Source organism: Aythya fuligula, chromosome 7 (assembly GCF_009819795.1).
Source record: "Aythya fuligula isolate bAytFul2 chromosome 7, bAytFul2.pri, whole genome shotgun sequence".
Taxonomy (NCBI): Eukaryota; Metazoa; Chordata; class Aves; order Anseriformes; family Anatidae; genus Aythya; species Aythya fuligula.
The window spans coordinates 7,401,362-7,421,048 of NC_045565.1; the positions used below are offsets into that span (position 1 = coordinate 7,401,362).

The following is a 19,687-nucleotide window of genomic DNA, read 5'->3' on the forward strand; positions in this document are numbered from 1 at the left end:
GCCCCTCGGAGCATAGTGGAGCCTCCAAGCACTGATGACAAAACATGCATTAGTCAAAATCCAGCATGTGAAATAAATAAAGCACAACTCCAGAAGATTGAGGCAATGTGTGCCGTTGAGGTGTATGGATTCACTGTGGTTTTATTTGGGTATATAGCTGTAAGATAAAGCAGAGTTTAGAAAATTTATATTGGTACAATTAATGCTAGTAACATTACATAAAATAATAATTGAAAAAAAAAAAAAGGTAACTGGGTGTCATTGTTGAAGCCTAGAAGGCATATAATGTTGTGATGGGGGTACAGGTAATTGGAAACATTAATGCTTTGCAGTCAAGGCAAGGTGTTTTATCATACTTGGAAGCTAGCAAAAATTCTTTCGGTAAAATGTTTTAATAGTGCTCTAATGCTACATCAGTGACAGCTTCCAGGAGTCAGGTTTCCAGTTTTGGTTTCCTTTTGAAAGGTGAAGATAATTATCTATATGTCACTAGGCATATAACCACAAATTAGACATACAAGAAAGAAAATATTACAGGTGATTACAAACATTTGGGCACTCTTCCATCAGTGTAGTCCATCCGTGATGAATGATATCTCAGATTTCCACAGTTCTGTTGCATCCTATTGTCACACCTTTACAGCTCCGTGGAAATTGAGATACATTAGGGTTGATGATATACTCGCTCACTAAAAAAGAAGTGTGTCATCTAAATGTCTCATGTCTTCACTGGGCTAGGAAAAAATAATCAACAGATTAACTTTTGGATGCTTAGTACATCCCCCTTTCCTCTCTGCTTCAAGCCAGGGTTAAGGTAGCTCTGATCGATTCTGTCAGAAACACTTGTTAAGTTGTTCAGGCAATAGTCTGATCTCGCAGGGACTCCATGTCCTAGAGCTATGAATAATATGCAAGTCTGCTTGCTTAACATTAAGCTTTCAGAAAGTGTCAGGTGTTGATGTTGGCTGGAGAGATGAACAACATAACTTTTATTGACAGTAATAGGAAAAGTTTGCTCCTGCTTTCCTAAGCCTTCAAGTTGACCTTAGCATACTGCGCTGTACACAAATTTCTCTTGTAGCCTTCCTGGGCTTCCATTTTCTTGGGTGCAGAAGATGAACGTGTCTGTAACATTTTTTCTATATGCCACAGCACAGATCTTAGAAGAGCAATTGGGACTTAGGCTGTGTTTGAGATCCTCCCAGTTCTGGACTATCCCAGAGCCAGAGAAGCCACCACAAAATACAGTTTTTACAGAGGGCAGTTTGAAAATGGGGTGAAACAAGCCTGGCTTGAGTGAAGAGTGTTGGTTGCATGACACGTGCTGAGCGTGAGTGCTGCAGTGGGCAGTGTGGCAAGAGCAGCAGGAGCAAATATCTTCTTGCCCCTTCGCTGTCTCTACAGAAACCTCCCTTTGCAACTACTGGAGCAGCTTGTTTCCAGCTCCCAGCAGGACTCAGTGGTGTTCAGAGCCTGAGTAATAAATTGTGCTGTAACCATACCCTCAGTTCTTTCCTCCTGGGCCCAGAGGGATGGCTGGCACAGCCTACCACATTCTTGGAAAACAGCCCAGAGCTATGCTCCTCAGTCCCTGTGCTCCAACAATTCCTTTCCTGCCAGCTAGAAGTCTTTTCAGAACGGTTTCATGCTGTTCTGGCCCCTGTGCATGGAAGTCTCTGACAGATGTGTAAATATTTCACCTTGATTGAAGCTTCTGAATGAGTACAAAAATAAAATAGGCCGGGTTTTGAATATTTAAGATAAGCTTGGGAAGAGTTCATGTTTGCAAACACTGTGAGGACAGAAAGTAAGTATGATGTAAGAAATTCACTTTGAAAGTTAAACTTTTAAATACAACTTTTGCTACAAGAGGTTACATGAACATTGTTCAAGAAGCCCGTTGTGTTCTTTTTTGAAAATACTTGCAGATGCGAAGTTTCATATCACAGAATCACAGAACGGTAGGGGTTGGAAGGGACTTCGAAAGATCATCGGGTCCAACCTCCCTGCCAAAGCAGGTTCCTCAGAGCAGGCTGCCCATGTAGGTGTCCAGACGGGCCTTGAATATCTCCAGAGAAGGAGACTCTACCACCTCCCTAGGCAGCCTGTTCCAATGCTCCGTCACCCTCACCATGAAGAAGTTCTTTCGCATCTCAGTGCAGAACTTCCTGTGTTCTAACTTGCAGTGATTGCCCCTTGTCCTGTCCCCACAAACCACTGAAAAGAGGTTGGCCAAATCCCTCTGTCTCCCATACCTCAGGTATTTATACACATTGATGAGATCCCCTCTCAGTCTTCTCTTCTCCAGGCTGAACAGACCCAGGTCTCTCAGCCTTTCCTCATAGGGAAGATGCTCCCTGTATCATCTTTGTGGCCCTCCGCTGGACTCTTTCCAGGAGATCCCTGTCTTTCTTGTACCGGGGAGCCCAGAACTGGACACAGTACTCCAGGTGAGGCCTGACCAGGGCAGAGTAGAGGGGGAGGATCACCTCCCTTGACCTGCTGGCCACGCTCCTTTTAATGCACACCAGGATCCCGTTGGCCCTCTTGGCCACAAGGGCACAGTGCTGGCTCATGGTCAACCTGTCGTCCACCAGGACCCCCAGGTCCTTCTCCTCAGAGCTCCTCTGCAGCAGATCATCCCCCAGCCTTTATTGATATGTCCGGTTGTTCCTTCCCAGGTGCAGGACTCTACACTTGCTCTTACTAAATCTCATTTGGTTTCTTCCTGCCCATCTCTCCAGCCAGTCCAGGTCTCGCTAAATGGCAGCACAGCCTTCTGGCGTGTCAGCCACTCCTCCCAGCTTTGTGTCATTGGAGTACTTGCTGAGGGCAGGCACTATTCCCTCATCAAGGTCATTGATGAAGATGTTGAACAAGACCGGACCCAGCACCGACCCCTGGGGAACATCGCTAGTCACAGGCCTCCAGTCAGACTCTGCCCTGCCAATCACCACCCTCTGATCTTGGCCAGTCAGCTAGTTCTCAACCCACCTTGCTGTCCACTCATCTATCCCACACTTTCTCAGCTTTGCTGGTAGGATGTCATGGGAGACAGTGTCGAAAGCCTTGCTAAAGTCAAGGTAGATAACATCTGCCATACTCTTCTGCATATATGTAGATTTTTTTTTTTTTCACATAGAAACCTATGTCATTTTCCTATTCAGATATCTTGGATTTTCTTCCTAAGGTTTATAGGAATGTTATCTCCCTATCTTTACAAAAGTTGTAATTATTTATGCAGAACATAAAAACAAAATGCTAGGAATTTGTGATTGATTTCATATATTATATGGAATCACAGGCAAAGAGAAAATTAGCAAGTTAGAGACCTTCTCAGACTATAGTGTTGTCATCTGAAGAGCTTTCTGAGCTATTTCAAATAATGCATTAATTTATGAAATTTGAACACTTGGTAATTCATTAACAGAACATAGACTATCATTAACAAAATTGGTCACAAAAGTGGTTATTCAACTCTTTCCTGTCTTCCTTTTTTTGGCAGTGGAGTGATAGTAAATATTAAGCTGTGAAAAGATAACATTTAACTACCAATTGCAATGCTTTGGTGATTGGGTATGTTAAGAAAGTGTGTAGTTGGTCATTTTTGAAATGATAGTGATTTTTTCCCCAAAAATAAATAGTGATTTAAACAACTTTGGAGAGCAAGTTATAACAGATTCTCCCCAGCTGCCGCTGTCTTTCACTACAGAATGGTTACACGCTATTGAGAAATACATAATTCAGTTCTTGCACACTGGAAAAGCTTACTCAGCACATCCCAAGATGTATGTTGGTTAATGGCCCAAATAAAAGTAGTACAGCATAAAAGAAAAGATTTAAAACATCGCTATCCATTTGGTTTAGGAGTTTGGGCTTTTCGAGAGGGAAAATGGGTATGTCTTCAGCTGATATTTCTGATAGTGTCACGAGCCTTTTGCAGTCATTCGGGAAGCACCTCGTTTTTTCTGAAGCTGCTTTAATTTCATCAACAAGCTTTCCATATCCTCTGGACTGCCCATCAATGTCAGATTTGCCATTTCTTCCACCCACTTCAATTATGACTGTTCAGATAGGTCTATTTATGTCTGCTGCAGGTAACAGAGAAAATGGAATGAGGCTTAGTAGAAAATTCAGTCCATGTTCCTGTCTTTCAGACCTCTTGGTGAAGGCAGGCAGCATACCTGGGGACACTTTTCTTTAACTATGGCTGTGTTGCTGTGTGAGTGCTTATTTGTTGGGCAAGGAAGGAACAGACTTCATCCACAACGAAACGGCCAACTTTGTTGTCAGACCATTTAGTTCTTTGGTCTTCACATGACTGCAACTTACAACTCTAGCTAAACTCAGATAGGCCCCATGACCAGAAGAGACGTTTTTCATCCCATAGGTGTTAAAAATGTCAAATGTACTGTACTGGAGTTGTTGAAGAACCCACATGAGGATTGTCTCCTTGCTTTCAAAAATCAAAATGAAAGGTGTCCCATGTTCTTCCTTCTACTCTAGTGAAGAGTGAGCATGGAAAGAAGGGAGGTTACTTTCTGTCCACATGAAGAAAACTTTCAAGGTGGTGGTGTAGGAGTCATTCATTGGAGAAGAGGTGGAATCCCCTTGTACTTCAAATAGAAGTGCATAGATACAGCAATAGTTTTTACAGTTTACTAACAAGTTATGTAGTAAATTTATCTGAGCACTGAAATGTTGACATTGCCACATCAAGAGATTCCCATAGTCTCCTTTATTTTCAGTGTGGTCTTGGTGGCAATGCCCTGTTTCTCTATTTTGGTTTCATTTGAGAGAAGTCCCAGTGCAACCTTCATGTATTTGTGCAAAGGCAGAGGTCCCAAAACGTTTGTCCTGGTTTAGTATTGTGAGCTTTTGAACCTTCCTTCTCTCTGTGTTGCTCCAGAGAGCATTTTTGCCTCTCCTGGGTCGGGCAATTCAGGTTCATGCACACTACTGGCAAGACCTGCCTCTGGAAGAGGAATCTGAGCTCTCCTTTTGTCTTCTTATGTTTGTTTGTGTCATGTATATCTTAATAGATGTTATTCCCTAAATTTCCAAGACAGAATTGCTGGAAATGGCACGTGATAATTCCAGATGACTTTCTCTCTGGTCCGTTGCAGGCTGCAGTCCTTTAATACCTTAACACTTAGAAGATGGGAGTATTTCCATAGCTATAGAAATTCCCCACTCAAACCTCAAGAACAATATAGAAGTGACTAGGCAAGTTTTGTTAGAAAATGCAGATGTAAAAGCAAGTACTGATACTCAGAGATATAGTGAGTGAGCGTTTTGGAATACAGACATTCAATTCAGGCTGCTGACTTAATAATTTCCATATATAAAGTTGACTGCCATCATTTCTTAAAGGAGTGTCAGCTTTCCTTTGCTACCTGGAAAGTGTGATCTATTTAAATGCAATGTCATAATATATACTGTAGCAAGATATACTGCTATAAATAATATAACATATATCATGTATATTTTGCATTTAATTTTATGTGTACTTATACTACATATTATATATAGGAGATGCAATGCACAGTCCCTTCTTTAGGGAAAGGTTTTGGAACGCAGATCACTCCCCTTCTCATTGACGGAATGGCATATGGTGTTTTCTCATCCTGCTTGCAGAACCCAGTAGGTGGCATCTGAAAGGGGCAGTCGACATGAGTGCTTTCTGTGGCATTTGGGCGTGGCATTGTATTTTCTTTGTCCCCTCTTTCTTTTTTGATAGAATGACAGTACGGTCAGTAATCAGAAGTGTGAGCGAATGCCTTTGAAATGCAACATACTTACCGAAATGTGGCTGCACATAATGGAATTAGATGTCAGGAGACATCAGCGGGATGCCAGCGTTCTTGGCACCTTCAGTCAAGTCAGACACAGCTCCCCTTTGGGTGCACCACCCTAGAGATGCTTGTTTGGAAATGTGGTGCCTCCGAAGGTAGTTGAGTTGTTAAACCTTCAACCAAATGGTTTATTGTTTGTTTGTTTGTTTTGACCTTGCTCCAAGAATTAGTAAAAAGCGAACCTGTGTCTTCTGCTGGATTTGGTTGCAGTATAGAAATCATGCAGACTTGGTAGTTTGCACATAGGAGAAGTACGGTTCTGTTGCTTGCATTATGTTTTTTTTTTGCCACATAATGTCTGAATTATGCCTAGAATTACAGCTGAGTCGACTAGTACATTGAGGTGGTGGCAGAGCTGTCTATTAAGCAGTATTAAGCACTGTGCAACTGGCAGTGGCTTTCCTCCCCTGGTCAAAGAAAGCATTTGTGAGCCGCAAGTAGTGCTACAGCCACTATGTGCTTTGCCTCAGCACTCTCTGATGCTGTCAGCTGAGCCCACCCTTCCTCTGCCTTTTCCCCTTTGACTTCTGTGTCCTGCATTGTTTCTTTCTAAAGCATATTGCAAAATCAGCAAGTTGGTAGTGAGATTAGCGACTGTGACATTTGCCTCCAAGTGGCCATACTGTATTTCATATCCACGCTACATCGAGCTTTGCTTGGAGAACGCACATCCTGTGGCTGTAGCTGTGTGTGGTGCTAACAGAGCCCAGTCCGCTTCTTAGCTGATCTTAGCCTCCACTGCAATCAGGACAGCTAGTGGTGTTAAGCAAGCTTTATTAAGTTAGCTGATGAAGACCAAAGCTTATTGAGCTCCTGCCTTTCCACGTGGTGCTCCCCTGTCAACTGGAAGGCTCTGGTTCAGCCACCTCCTCCCCAGTAATACCACACATCGCTCCGCCAGCGTGCGGTCTCTGAAACACCATAATGCAGCGCATGGCTTCTCGGAGAAAGCTGTAAACCTCTACTTCTGTTTGGAATTGCTTACTACTGCAGTAAGGAACCTTTTGTGCTGAGATGTGGAGATAAGTTTTCTGGGTCCAAGTCCAGATGTGTCCGGGTGATACTCTCTAGGTGAGCGCAGCGTGATGTTCCTTCTGCAGCTGGGGAAATGATACTGAAATAAACGATCGGAGAGCCTGTAGGGTTTTTGGAGGACGGGATTGTGCATGATAAGCACATCACAAACTTCAGCAGTATGTAAGAAAGCAAATTTCCTTTATATTGTCCAATAAAATATGCTTTTATAGGATTAGGGTAACTAGGTATAAAGACATTGTCTCTGGGTTGTTTTCTAAATAATTTAATGTTGTTGTACACAGAGTGAATTGGCTCAGTGTTGCTACTTCCTTCTTAGATGCATGCTTTGTGTCACATTTCTATTCTGTGTGATGTAGTAAAAATAATCCTTGGCATTTTATAAAGAAGTAATATTCTCAGGCGTGAAATAAACCCCAGTTCCAGCTTTTTTATTCTACATAACAGCAGAAAGAGGCTGAGTGCTGATGGAGCTGATCAGGGAGGGTTTCGAGCAGTGCAGGCAGGCTCAGGACAGCTCTGCACCACCCCAGAGGTACCATGGTCGGGCTGCGGGCTGGTGCTAGTGCTGCGAGAAGGGGGCTGGGGTCTGCCTGCCTCACCCCGCAAAGCTGTGGGCAGCTGCACAGCAAGGCCGGAACAGGCCCTGTCTGTTCCTTAAAGTGCAGCTGAAAATATCTAGCTGGTTAGCTGCCCGGTACTAACCCTGCAAAAACTCACCATAACCAGAATTTGGCTGAAGTCAAGGAAAATTGGGAGAGTACACTCAGGTGTGAAACACTTGAAAAGGGTGTATTAATGTGCATTGGCAGAGCTGACTGCTCTCTGCTGTCCGTTGTTGCTGAATTTGCTTACGTTTCCAAATACCTAGAATTTGGATTTGTTAGGATTTAGAAGCGGTTCTGGGGAGCTAGGATTTTCAGTGCAGGAGCTGAAAGTTGCACACAATACCTGGTCATCAACACATGCATCTCAAAGTCTATAGTATCTGTTATTTCTGAGTCCTGAGGGAAAGACAAATTTTCTTTTCATTTATTATTCATTTATTTCAGAGAACTGTGATTATTGTGATTTTTTTGATAGAATTTTCTGCTAAGAAATTTGCACCCTGCTTAAATTCAGGTATGACCAGAAGTCTTAGATGCTTTCCAGACTGAATAGTTTCTTTTGCTTGTGTGCTGATTCCACGGGTGCGCATACAGCTGAGCAGTCCAGCTCAGGGGCATAAAGCTACTGGGACATTGCGATGCTTTTGGGTCATTCGTGCATCTCTTCCAGGGACAGCGGAGGTCCACCAAACCTGGCTGTTGTTGTACCCTGTAGAATCTCATAGAGTTCCCATTGCTGCTGGACTTTCATGTAGCTGGCTCCGTATCTTACATTTTGAGATGAATTAACCAATTTGTGTGGGCCTTCACACTAGTTTTCAAAGAAGTTTCCAAGTGAGCCTTACATGTGCTTGTGCTTTGTGTCTTTCTCAGTAGCAGGCCTCAGGTCAGGATCTCACCCGTGCAGGGGCACATCTGGTGTGCTGGATCCTTGCAGCTGTGGGGAGAAAGCAGAACGGTGCCATGATGCCAGGCTGACCCCACAACATAATCCTGTGCTCGGCGGGGGTCTTCTCTGCCTGGATTGGGCGCAGGAGGCTCACCCTGCCTGGTAGCGTGGTGCGTCAGCCCTGCTAGTAGGCACAGTACTCGGAGTGAGCTGCTGCATCCCAACCTTCAGGCTTTGGTTTTCTGGTTTCTGCAGCATTCTGGGAAGCAGAATGCTGCACAGTGAACCAACACCCCTGTGGTTTGGTTTTGTAGGGTTGGGGTGTTTTTGCTTTTGTCTTTCTCTTGCATCTAAAGATGGAAAAAAAAGCTGTATCTGAGTTTTCAGAATATTTAGAGCCATGTTGTGTCCTCAGTGATAGTGAAAATCCTCTCGTCCTTCATTTCACTCCATTTGTATTGCTGATGGGAATTCAGAAAGCAGGAGGAATGAAGATGCACTAGGAGGCGTTTCTGCGCATTGCATTATGTCTGCAGAGCTAACCAGCGTTGGAGCAGTAGGAAGGCACCATCGCCGCTTAAGCTCTGGTCCTCATGCTCATGTACACCACTGTTGGGGGATAGCTACTCTAATTGCATTAATGAGAGGAATTTTAGACTGATTTTTGCTAATAAATATAGTGTAACTACAAATGCTGTTGTTACTTAAAGGAAGCATTTTAAAAAATTGTTTTTCTGTCAAGTATTACGTGCAGGCAGCCACTTTTAGTAGGGTTTTTCAGTATTACAAGTTCAGGTGAATGACTTTTAAAATATCTTCACAAGGAACTGCCCTGTCTTTAAGTGCATTCTTTAAGTGCTGTTTTTCAGTCTTCAGTGCATTTATTACATATTTCAACCAAAATGTGAAATTTGTGTTTCAGATGAAGTCCTACTGACACTCCACCGTACTTCGTGGCGTGTCTTGCAATGTCAGTTAAAGCCAGCTGCTGCAGCGTACCCATTCCTGATGGTCTCATAGCAGTATGGTATTTGGCCTTCACTTTTTCCCACTGCCAATAAACTCCTGCAGAAGCAATGCCAGGAATTTGTGAGAAAAGGGAGTGTTGTTACCAAGTTCCGCTGAAAGTGACCTTGCATTGTAACTGCCCAACCTTGCAGACCATTTGTGTAGTGGGCAAAATAGTAGTTCTGTGCAAGGAAGCAAAAGCAAACTCCACTGCAGTATCAGAAGGTGATTTTATACTAATGAAGGAGGTAAACAATTTACATACTTCGTCTGTGTGAATCCATGTATATTATAAAAGCTTTCTAAAGACAGCTTATATTGATGTAAGGCTTTGCTCAGAGATGAGCAGTTTGCCATAGCTGTAAGCAGCAGGAGTGCAACAGGCCACTGGTCAGCCAGCAGTGTGTCAGCCAGCCTACTTCTTGCTATTTCTACAAAAATGGCTCTACACTGACAGTGTATCTTCATTATGTACAGAGAGACTAAGGCCTGAGTCTAACAAACTTGGATTTTTCAAAATCTTAGAGACATGCCTCTATTTTAAGGGTATGGTAAATTGTCACATACAGAGCAGAGTAATGAGGTGGATAAATGTGAATCAGTGGTCATGGAAAATCACGAGATGGCAATACTGCTTTGTATTGTAATATAAAGTTTATTACAAATTCAAATAATATATTTCAAATATATTTGTAATACAAAATAGTTCTGATGGAGTGATTCCAGCTTATCTTGTTTATTTCGGCATATTCCTTGTATTCAGTATTGACAATATTAGCTTTTATGCCCTTGTTTATGGAACTGTCTGTGGGAAACCCTTCTGAGTCCCAGTCTGTAAACCTCCCCATGTTAGCCAGTCTGTGGGCAGAGGTAGTTTTCTTGTTTTCCCTGGGATGTGTTCTGCCCTTACCCGACAGACTCATCTGATGTCACCATCTAAACCTCTCTGTTCTCCATCGGGCTCCATCCGTTCTGGCTAGAGTTTGGCTCCCCACCACCCCTCCTGTCCACCACCCAGCCAGTCCTGATGGTTGTACCAGTTCTGCCTGGTACCTGCAGGACTTGAACTGCATACAGCTGAGCTGTTGAGCGCTAGATCTCTTCTTTGTTGGATATGCAGTGGTGCAGATGCATAGAAGCAGTCTGCTACAGGAGCTCAGCGAATTTTATGGGCCCCAATGGAGCAGGGGATCAGACAGGGAGGAAGGAAATAATAAATACATTCTTAACTGTGGTAAGATACTGTTCTTTCTAAAGTTGCTTGTTAGAGCAGTAGTGAGTTATGCTTATAACTTCCCTGTAGCTCCCGATATCTGAGGCTCAGGTTGTGACTGTGTCTGTGCAGAAACTTCTCAGGTGCTCAGTGATGTCCTTGCCCCATTGATTCGTAGCTTTTGCAGACACACTGAAGGCAATTCAGCTGGGCACAGGCATGAGTGTGCCTATTTTTTCATTCAGAGGGATGTTCTGCAAGTGTCCATTGTAACTTTGCCTTTTGTGAATATTTTAGGAGTCAGACCAGATTTTATGACTAATCCCATAAACAGTTCTTCATGGAAAGATGCAGAAAAATTACTTCCGAAAGCATGTACTAAGATTGGACGTTCAGTAGTCAGGAGGAAAAAAAAAAAAAAAAAAGCTTGATTCATCATCAAGAATTATAACATATAAATAAATAAAACTGTAAATGTCATCTTTTCTAACAGATTCTATGTCCCCAGAATTGTATTGTTCTCTTGTATTGACATATTGTTATTCATATACGTATCTGCAGAGTGTAGAGTATAGAAAGACAGCTGGCTTTTAATGAGTCCTTCCCTTTGGAAAAAGGATAGATTTGGTTTTGTTTATTGTCATTATACCCTTGTTATCTCAGGCATAGCTGCCTCTAAATTCTATCAACCTATGTTTCTTTTGCTTGTATAACTTCTGTATTTTCTTATATTTGTTCCGTGGCAAACCTGTCAGCCTGGTATTCCAAGTTTCTTACAGCTGTAAAACTTATTCATGCCCTCCGAAACAGCAGGTGCTATGTTAGAGGGCCAGATGAAATATCCCACAGAAAATGGTTGAAATTGTTGTTTCTGAGGGTGAAAATTTATTGTCTGCACTCTGTGTAATGCTGGAACTGAAGGATTATGAAATCATACAGCTTAATACAAGGATGACAGTTTTTTTGTTTGCTTGTTGTTGTTTTGTTTTCTTGAAATATAGTTGGTGTTTCCCATGAGCCATTTAAAACTCAACTGATGTCATGAATACAAAGAACTAGACTTAAGGACACTGTTTCTGATGACCTCTCCTAACACTGCTAAGCTTTTCCCAAGAGTTGAGCATTTAAGAGTCTATATTGGAGTGGAGGTTTCCAAAAAGAGCTCTGAAGGTTACTGTCCATCTAAGCCAGTGGTTTTTGTCTGTTAGTATGTTGTTCAGGCTGTCAGTCTCGATCAGCACGAATAAATCACTGCAGCTTTCTGGCTCCATCTCATTTTCAGGATTTTGGAGCGCTATGTCCAGGATCAGATTCCAGGTGCTACAGTCGTGGTGGAATCCATTGGTGCACGGAGGTTTGGGGATGGGTACTCTGAAGAGGATTATACGAAGTCTGACCTCATGGTCTATGCGATCGACCCGCAAACAAATCGAGCTATAATGAGGAATGAACTTTTTAAGTGAGTATATTATTTGTCACTCTTCTTACACTTCTAAGGACTGTTTTGAAGCTTCTGGGTCTGTCACTGTTAGTAAGTGGTTCAACACAATGGGAACAGAAAAAATCTATTGAAGCAGCAGGTGTACAACACCTACATCTACGCTACATGCAGCTTGGGAGTTTACTTCTTACTAGGTTCAGCCCATTCCCCTGAAGTGAATGGCCCCAGCATGTGTGGTGTAGACCTTGCCCCACGAGAGCTTGCGATACATTTGCTTCACTCTGGAGAGCAGCTTCCAGTATAAATTCTCTGAAGGAATTTACTTTCAATGTAGCAAAACTGCTCGGTGATCTCCAGGCAAGGGTTTTGGTGTTCCAGTTATTGACCTTGAGGCTTTCTGCAGTTTCTGTTGGGGGCATATCTCCTTCATTATTTTTTTTTATTTGTAGAAACCAAAGGAGAAGAAAAGAGGGAAGGGAAGGGAAGGGAAGGGAAGGGAAGGGAAGGGAAGGGAAGGGAAGGGAAGGGAAGGGAAGGGAAGGGAAGGGAAGGGAAGGGAAGGGAAGGGAAGGGAAGGGAAGGGAAGGGAAGGGAAGGGAAGGGAAGGGAAGGGAAGGGAAGGGAAGGGAAGGGAAGGGAAGGGAAGGGAAGGGAAGGGAAGGGAAGGGAAGGGAAGGGAAGGGAAAAGAGGTGGTGTGTACCTGGTCCAAAGCACAGCCATTGGGATGTTACTAGGGTGTGCATTTACATGTAGGAAATCAGTGCTCACAGGTCCCCAGTGGGCTGGGCAGACAGATCTGCATGGGGACATCCCACCAGCTGTTAGAGATGGGGAGAACTGTAAGACAGATCACCCACATACACGATTTGATGTTATTTTGTCTTTTCGATCTATTTCCAAAGTCGGAGTAAAGTTCCAGTGTTGCATAAAACACAAGAGACTTTTTACTGATGGGTTTGTGCTCACAGCATGTTGACTGTGGTGGGGCCAGCTCTTGTCCCTGTGGCAGGTTTGATAGGGTGCCCCCCTGCCCGGGGTTCTGCACCTTAGCAGAGCTCCCAGGGGACACCATGCTGACATGCAGCTCTGTTCTCCACCCTGGAAAAAAAAAACTTGGAGAAGCCAGAGATTACATGGGTAAGGAAAACAGAATTAATATAATCTCTTTACGTTATTTTTTTTTCAGAGTCATCACTAGGGGTGAGTAGGTTTTGTTACAAAATCAGTATTTCAACCCATTCAACTGCCAGGGTATCAAAACAGTCACAGAACCATCTTGTTAGGAACTGTATTTTTGTTTCAGCGTTCTGCATATGTATCAAAACAGGGAAAAGGGTAATCAAGTTCTTCCTCTAAAGCAGGCACTATCTTTTGGTGTGTTTTTGCATGAGTTTCACCTATGCGTTTGCTTTTTAACTCAGTGAAAACTAGACCAAACTGCTCAATGATGGCATAAAGCAGCACGTCAGTCAGCAGCCTCTAAAGTAAATGGCTGTGAGCCATCTCAGTGAACTATGATTGGAAAAGGGCTTGTTCTCCCCAGCTCTTAGTTTAGTACAGATGAATTATAGCATACTAAATCTCTGCATATATTCAGAGTTTATAGGTTGGAAAAGATCACTGTGATCAGTCTGACCTGGTATAATAAAGATCATAGGAATTCCCAGAATTAATTGTGCTTTGAGCACGTCTTTCAGCAAAGGAACTGTTTGAGAAAATCCAATCAACTACAACCTTCATGATGTTACTGCAGTGGTAATTATTTTTACTGCCAAAAAGTAGACTTTAAAAAAATATATATATATACATATATATTAAATATGTCTAAGTGCAGTCATTGTGTTTAGCTATAACTCCGGGTGCTAGATTGAACCACACAATTGGTGCTTTTAATTTCTGGTTCCCCCTAAAGCCTAAGATTATGATCACATCATCCTCTTAATATTTTTTTTTTTTAACAAGTTCTTTGTGCTCTGCACTCTGAGAAATGTTTTAAGTTTTTTAATCACTTAGTCTCTTTGCACCCTCTCCAGTCTTGCAGTATCTCTCTCTGAACTAGCAGTATAAAAATCTGATGCAGTTTAGCAGAGATAGTTTTCAGAGCAGTGGCAAATAAAAGGCAATATAGCCTCCTTCCTTCTGCTGACCATATTTTTTTGTTTGTTTGTTTGTTTGTAGGCATCTCCAGGGTCATAAAGTCTTGTTCAGTCTTAGCAATGTATTGGGAGTTTGTGTTCACTTGTCTACTGCCAGTTCCCAGAATGGAGTGTCTTCATTTTTGGTAGCAATTTGTCCTACTTGTTATTTCTCCACTTCCTCCGTTTGTAAATCCATTGAGGGCTGGATTTTCTTCCAGTTTAGAGTATGGCTGAGGTGGGATCCCATTAGAAACACTCAAGGTCAAAAAGACATTATTCTGTGCTGCCCAGGTTCAGAAAACTTATGTGTCCATGATGACAGTTTGAAAAATCTTCTGTCACCCTTTTGTTCCTTCCTCTCTTTGGAAAGCACTCTACAATGCTAGTATTGGAATAAGAAAGTGAGCTAGTGGTGGTAGTTTGTTCTTTCCAGTCCCTAAGAAAGATATTTTCCTGTTGCAGACTCTCTTCATGGACAGAAAATGTATCCCTTTGATTTTGGTGCCCATTGAGAATGTAGGAATGTCTTTGGGGATGTTTGTGTCCCCAGTGGAATATACCGAATAGAGTTAAGACAGGTTAAAGGCAAATTTTCCAGCTTGAATGGAACGTTATTCATTTCTCTGATTTGAAAATGTATGGGATATTATCAACTTTCAATTTTTCCCTGTCCTGTACTCTGTAAGACTGATATGCAGTGAGAGATTCATACTTTTCCTTAGGACTCTTACATCTGATTATCTGACATCTTTATTAACCAGGAATCTGTCTTGTTAGACCAAAAAGTATGCGAATACTAACTGCTTTGATATTTCCTCCCTTTATGCCAAACTCCTATAAGGTTTTGAGGCCTCTTAGATAATACTACAGACTGAAATGATCAGCCTCATTTTTCTTAATCTTTTATATGAAAGAAGGTTCGATTTATTAGAGCATAAAAAAGTTGAATCTAGAAAATTTGTCCTGCATATATTAGGTGGAAAATGTCCACCATTAAAAATAAAATACTTTGCCTGTCTGAATCTTTTGCACAATGTATCATGTTTCATCACGGAGTAGAATGTGAACAGTTGAGTTACGAACCTTGTAAAACAGGGTTTATCAAGAAAATGCTAACAGAATTTTTAAGAGAGACTTTCAAAATCTTGCAGAGATTTAATGCTGTCCTAGCTGAATGATGTCTTTGGCCAGCTAAAAGGATGTGTAACGTGCAGCAGTGACACCTAGTGAACAACAAACGAATTAGAGAACCATTTGTACTCTATACTTGCAAACCATCATTGCGGGTCTTCAGGCAGAGAAAAGGGATTTTTGCTTAATTACCCAGAAAACACTTTGTAGAAAAAAATCAAGGAATCAGTTGTGAATATTAGTAGAGCACAGCAGTACAAAGGGACACTGTTCTTCAAAATGCTTTGGGTTGGTTTTGTGAGACTGCAAGTCTGTGAGTAGTCACTGCTCCTCTTTGAAGCTGGTATCACACAGAACCGGGACCCATCATTTCGCCATTTGGGATTGTTGCTCTGTGTGTCAGGAGATCCAGCTGATAGATTACACACACAGATCAGATCACACACTCTCCGAAGTTAGAAAAAAGTGGGGATGAATGAATGCTATGAGAATTTATCAGTAAACAAATTTGCTTGAGAGGAAATCAATTGCAAGAAATGAACAGCCTTTAAGAAGTGGTCTTTTAGGAGTGTAATTTGTCTTGTGATCACCCAAATGAAATAAAAGCTATTTCAGACTTCCTTTAGACATCCAGAGTTAATATGCAGAAATTGTTTCAGAATATTTTGTTGTTGTTGTGTTGGTCTTTTTTTTTAATCTGTGCTTTTCACAGCAATTTCTAGAAAAACCTGTGTACATGGACAGAGTGGGGATTTTGCTATAGCTTAGAGCCAGCAGGATCCTTGTCCATCCAAGTGGGTGCCTCCCACTGTGGTCTTTATGGCTGGAGTTCAAGGAAACTACTTGGCAGCTTGTGAAAGAGTCAGTCCTCACTTTCAAAGTGATCCAACATGTTTTCTTCTCCTTTGGAAATTACAGCCCTGTATTTTTATTTATTTATTTTTGTTAAAGTCATATGGGAGAGTATTTTAAATTATATGGGAAATAAGATAACTTGATTAGGATTACATTTATCTGCTCCGCTGCTCCTCTTGAAACTGCCAGTTATCAGACCACGTACTGAACTTCTTCCACCATATTTGCTTTTTCAGGGACTGTTCTATTCCTTTGCTTCATAACTCTTCTTCAAAGTCCTCTCATAGTGATGCACAAAATCTGAAATTAAATGGAAGATGGACATTACTGTAGGTTACAAGGAGTGACAAGAGTTCCCGACTAGCTAATACCCCACTTTTGCCATAGGATTTAACTGTCTTAACTATGTGTCTGGTAGGCCTACTTCATACCAGTATCTTTTTGATACCATATTGATCCTGTAATTATCACCATTAGTCAAGATTGTTCTGGTATCTGGACGTGTTCAGATAACCTGTGAAGTTTAAATAAAAATTTATTATTTGCAGTTAGTGCTTTTCCTTTTAGTAGAGGTGTGAAACTCCAGAAGAGGTAAACTTCATCTTATTTAAAAAATAATAATAAATCTAGAAGGAAACAAGATTATTTTCTAAAATTTTATCCTCCTCCTCCTTGCAATTCTGTATCTTTCAGAATGCTACTACAGGTTCCACCTAAAAAAAATCACTAACGGATAGTTTGCTCTAAAATAGCTTGAAGCCAGTGAAAAAAAACAACATGCTGTGCCATCTTTTGAGAGATGTTCTCTCCCCCTCGAGATGATTTCGTCTTATTATTGGTGTTTTCCTGTTGCCATCCTTGAGAAGTCCTTAGGAAGGAGAGTCGGAAGTCTTATTCAAGTAATTCAGTACATTGTATTAGCACTGTGTTGTAAGAAAATAGCAGAGACATGGAGGCTAACTAGGCAGAGCAGATGCAAGAATAAGATTCCAAATTGATGCAGCTGTGTGAGGGGAGGATTATTAATCTTCGTAATTTTTCCAGATAAAAGTTTTCCATATCACCTTGTTTTTAATATTGAGAGGAAGGTTAAAAAGGAACAAACTGGACGATCACCAACCAAAAAGGTTGCCCTAAGAAACTAAGGAAAGTCCTTTAAAAATTAGGTGCTTCTAGTTTAGCATCAAGTTCAACAGTCATTAGGGATGTGTGCAGGAGGGTTAGTTAATCCTCTGCACTGAAGGAGAAAGCACAAAACAAACTGTTGGCCATGCTGTTCCCTATGGCATGGAGAACTTTTTGCCCCTAGAAATGAGAATAAGCTTCAGCTCACTGCCCCGTTTCAGTGTTTGAACTGTGTTCTGGCATTAAGTACGTTGGAGTTACCACTGACATGGGAATTATGGGGAATTACTGATATTCTTAAACACATAAAGGAGAGGTATGTGCTTTATCAGAGCATAGTTATTAACCCAACTATGCAGTAATTCAAACACGGTTAATGAGGTTGGCTGTAATAGTTTTCTTTTGTGACACTGAAGGTTCCTTGATGGCAAACTGCTGGATATCAATAAAGAGTTCCAGCCGTACCTGGGACAGGGGGGACGCATCCTGGAGATTCGCACCCCGGACGTGGTAGCGAATGTCAAGAAGCAGGCGCAAGCTGTAGGCTACACAGAAGGTGCACTCCTTGCTCTGGCCGTCATTATCATCCTCTGCTGTATGCCAGCTATATTAATTGTTATGGTCAGCTACAGACAGTAAGTATTCTGACTCCTTTTAGTAACAGCGATGTTGTAGTAAGGACACTACAGTTCTTAACTGAGCTGTTTTGCAAACTTTCCTTTATTGGCAGTCTACATACAGGGAAATACTTGTAACGTCCCTCCCATCACACTAGTTGGTTAATGTTTAATGGGGGCTTTGCATGGAAAGAGGAGATGCATGGGAAGCACATCTTGTTATTCTTTCTTAAGTTGAAACACAAGATCAAAAGCCAGACATCTGAAATGCAAGTGTAGATTTAAACTGAATTACATGCAAAAAAAAAATTAAAAAATAAAGAAAATAGTGCTGGTTAAATAAGTGAATCAAAGATCAAACTGCATAGCTCAGTCAAAATAAGAGGAGGACTCAACTGATTTTTTGTTTAAATCCTAAAATATTCAGTTATATATTTTCTCTGTGTGCTTCTTAATTGCAAATATTTAATGAAAATTTGATTTTGTGCCATGTTAGTGCTATTCAAGTCAGCATAACCAGAAAGAACCTGCTTGATATTTTCATTCACCTTTCATAGACTCAAGAGTTTTAAGTCATGGGACTAGTACACTAATTAAAGGATCAACATCGCTAACTAGTTCTATGAAATGGACTGTTTCAGGTCCACTAAAAAATCTTCAGCTGAAATGAAAGATTTCTAATTCAATTCTAAATGAAAGATTTCTAATATGCAGAGCAAAAATTATCAATCATTGCAAAACCAAAACCTAAATAAGTCCATGCATCTTCCTCAGTAACAAGCTGTATTCAACTTGTACATACATCCATCTGTATCTCCATGCCCTTCTATCTCCATTTAAAAATCGATGAACTAGATGGAATGCAATGTGCCCTTATTGTGGGAAACCTTTGCTCTGTCAGACCAGGCAGGATGGGGTTCTCAGAGCCATGGTGGATTTTTTGATTTGTTTTTTTTTGATCATTTGTTTGCTTTTTGAGAAATGCTTTGTTGTCTGCTCCCTTCACTACATCAAGGGCAATGAAGTGGCAGCGCCTCTGCAGACTCCTGCTGCAGTGTTGCAGGAGTCTGTGGGAGGAGAGGGCACAGACAAGCTGATGTGCACGTGTTGCCAGAGAGCACTTACAATTTGAATGCTGCAATAGGTGTAATATAGTACAGCATTCCAGATGGGATTTAAACACTGCATTTTTCCTTTCTGCACTGCCATTTGGAGTTAGAAAAGTACTATGTTAGATGATTCTGTGATATGTTATTCATCATGCGAAAAGCTTATCCTACACGGACAAAATAGTAGCCTGCCTGAAAGCACTCTCCATGGTGACATCAGAAAAGTAGGCAAGAACAGCCATTTTCTAATGGCTACTGCAGGTTCTTTGGAGTGCGTTTACACCCCAGTATTTCCAAACAGTTTGGGTCAAAGCAGAAAGTCTTTTACAGGAGTCTGGAAGTGCTTGACAAACTTTGTACCAGTGGGATGGCAGCACATCTCAAAGCTGCTTTATATCTGTCATTAATACGTAAAGTTAGCTGTTAGCTTCCAGTGAAACACTACTGAACCAGCCCAACCTACCAGTAGTAAGTGATTACTGTTTTTATTATCCGAGTGGCCTGGTTCCCTAAGAAAGGTAATAGCAATATTTCTCCTTGGTGCCTGTTAGGTAATCAAAGGAGATTAACAGTCTCTTAAGGACTTGAAGGAATCTGTCTAACTTCATCAAAAATCACAGTCTAGAAGTATGACTTGGAGTTGGATTCAGAGCAGACCGGTG

At 41.5% G+C, this 19,687-nt stretch overlaps 1 protein-coding gene across 1 annotated transcript in view; it reads left to right on the top strand.

Moving 5' to 3' along the window:
- Window positions 1-19,687, top strand: part of PCDH15 (protocadherin related 15) — a 477,232-nt gene that overhangs the window by 432,071 nt on the left and 25,474 nt on the right. The window contains 2 exon segments of the mRNA XM_032191027.1: window positions 11,891-12,067; window positions 17,716-17,934. Coding sequence (XP_032046918.1) covers window positions 11,891-12,067; window positions 17,716-17,934 — 396 coding nt within the window.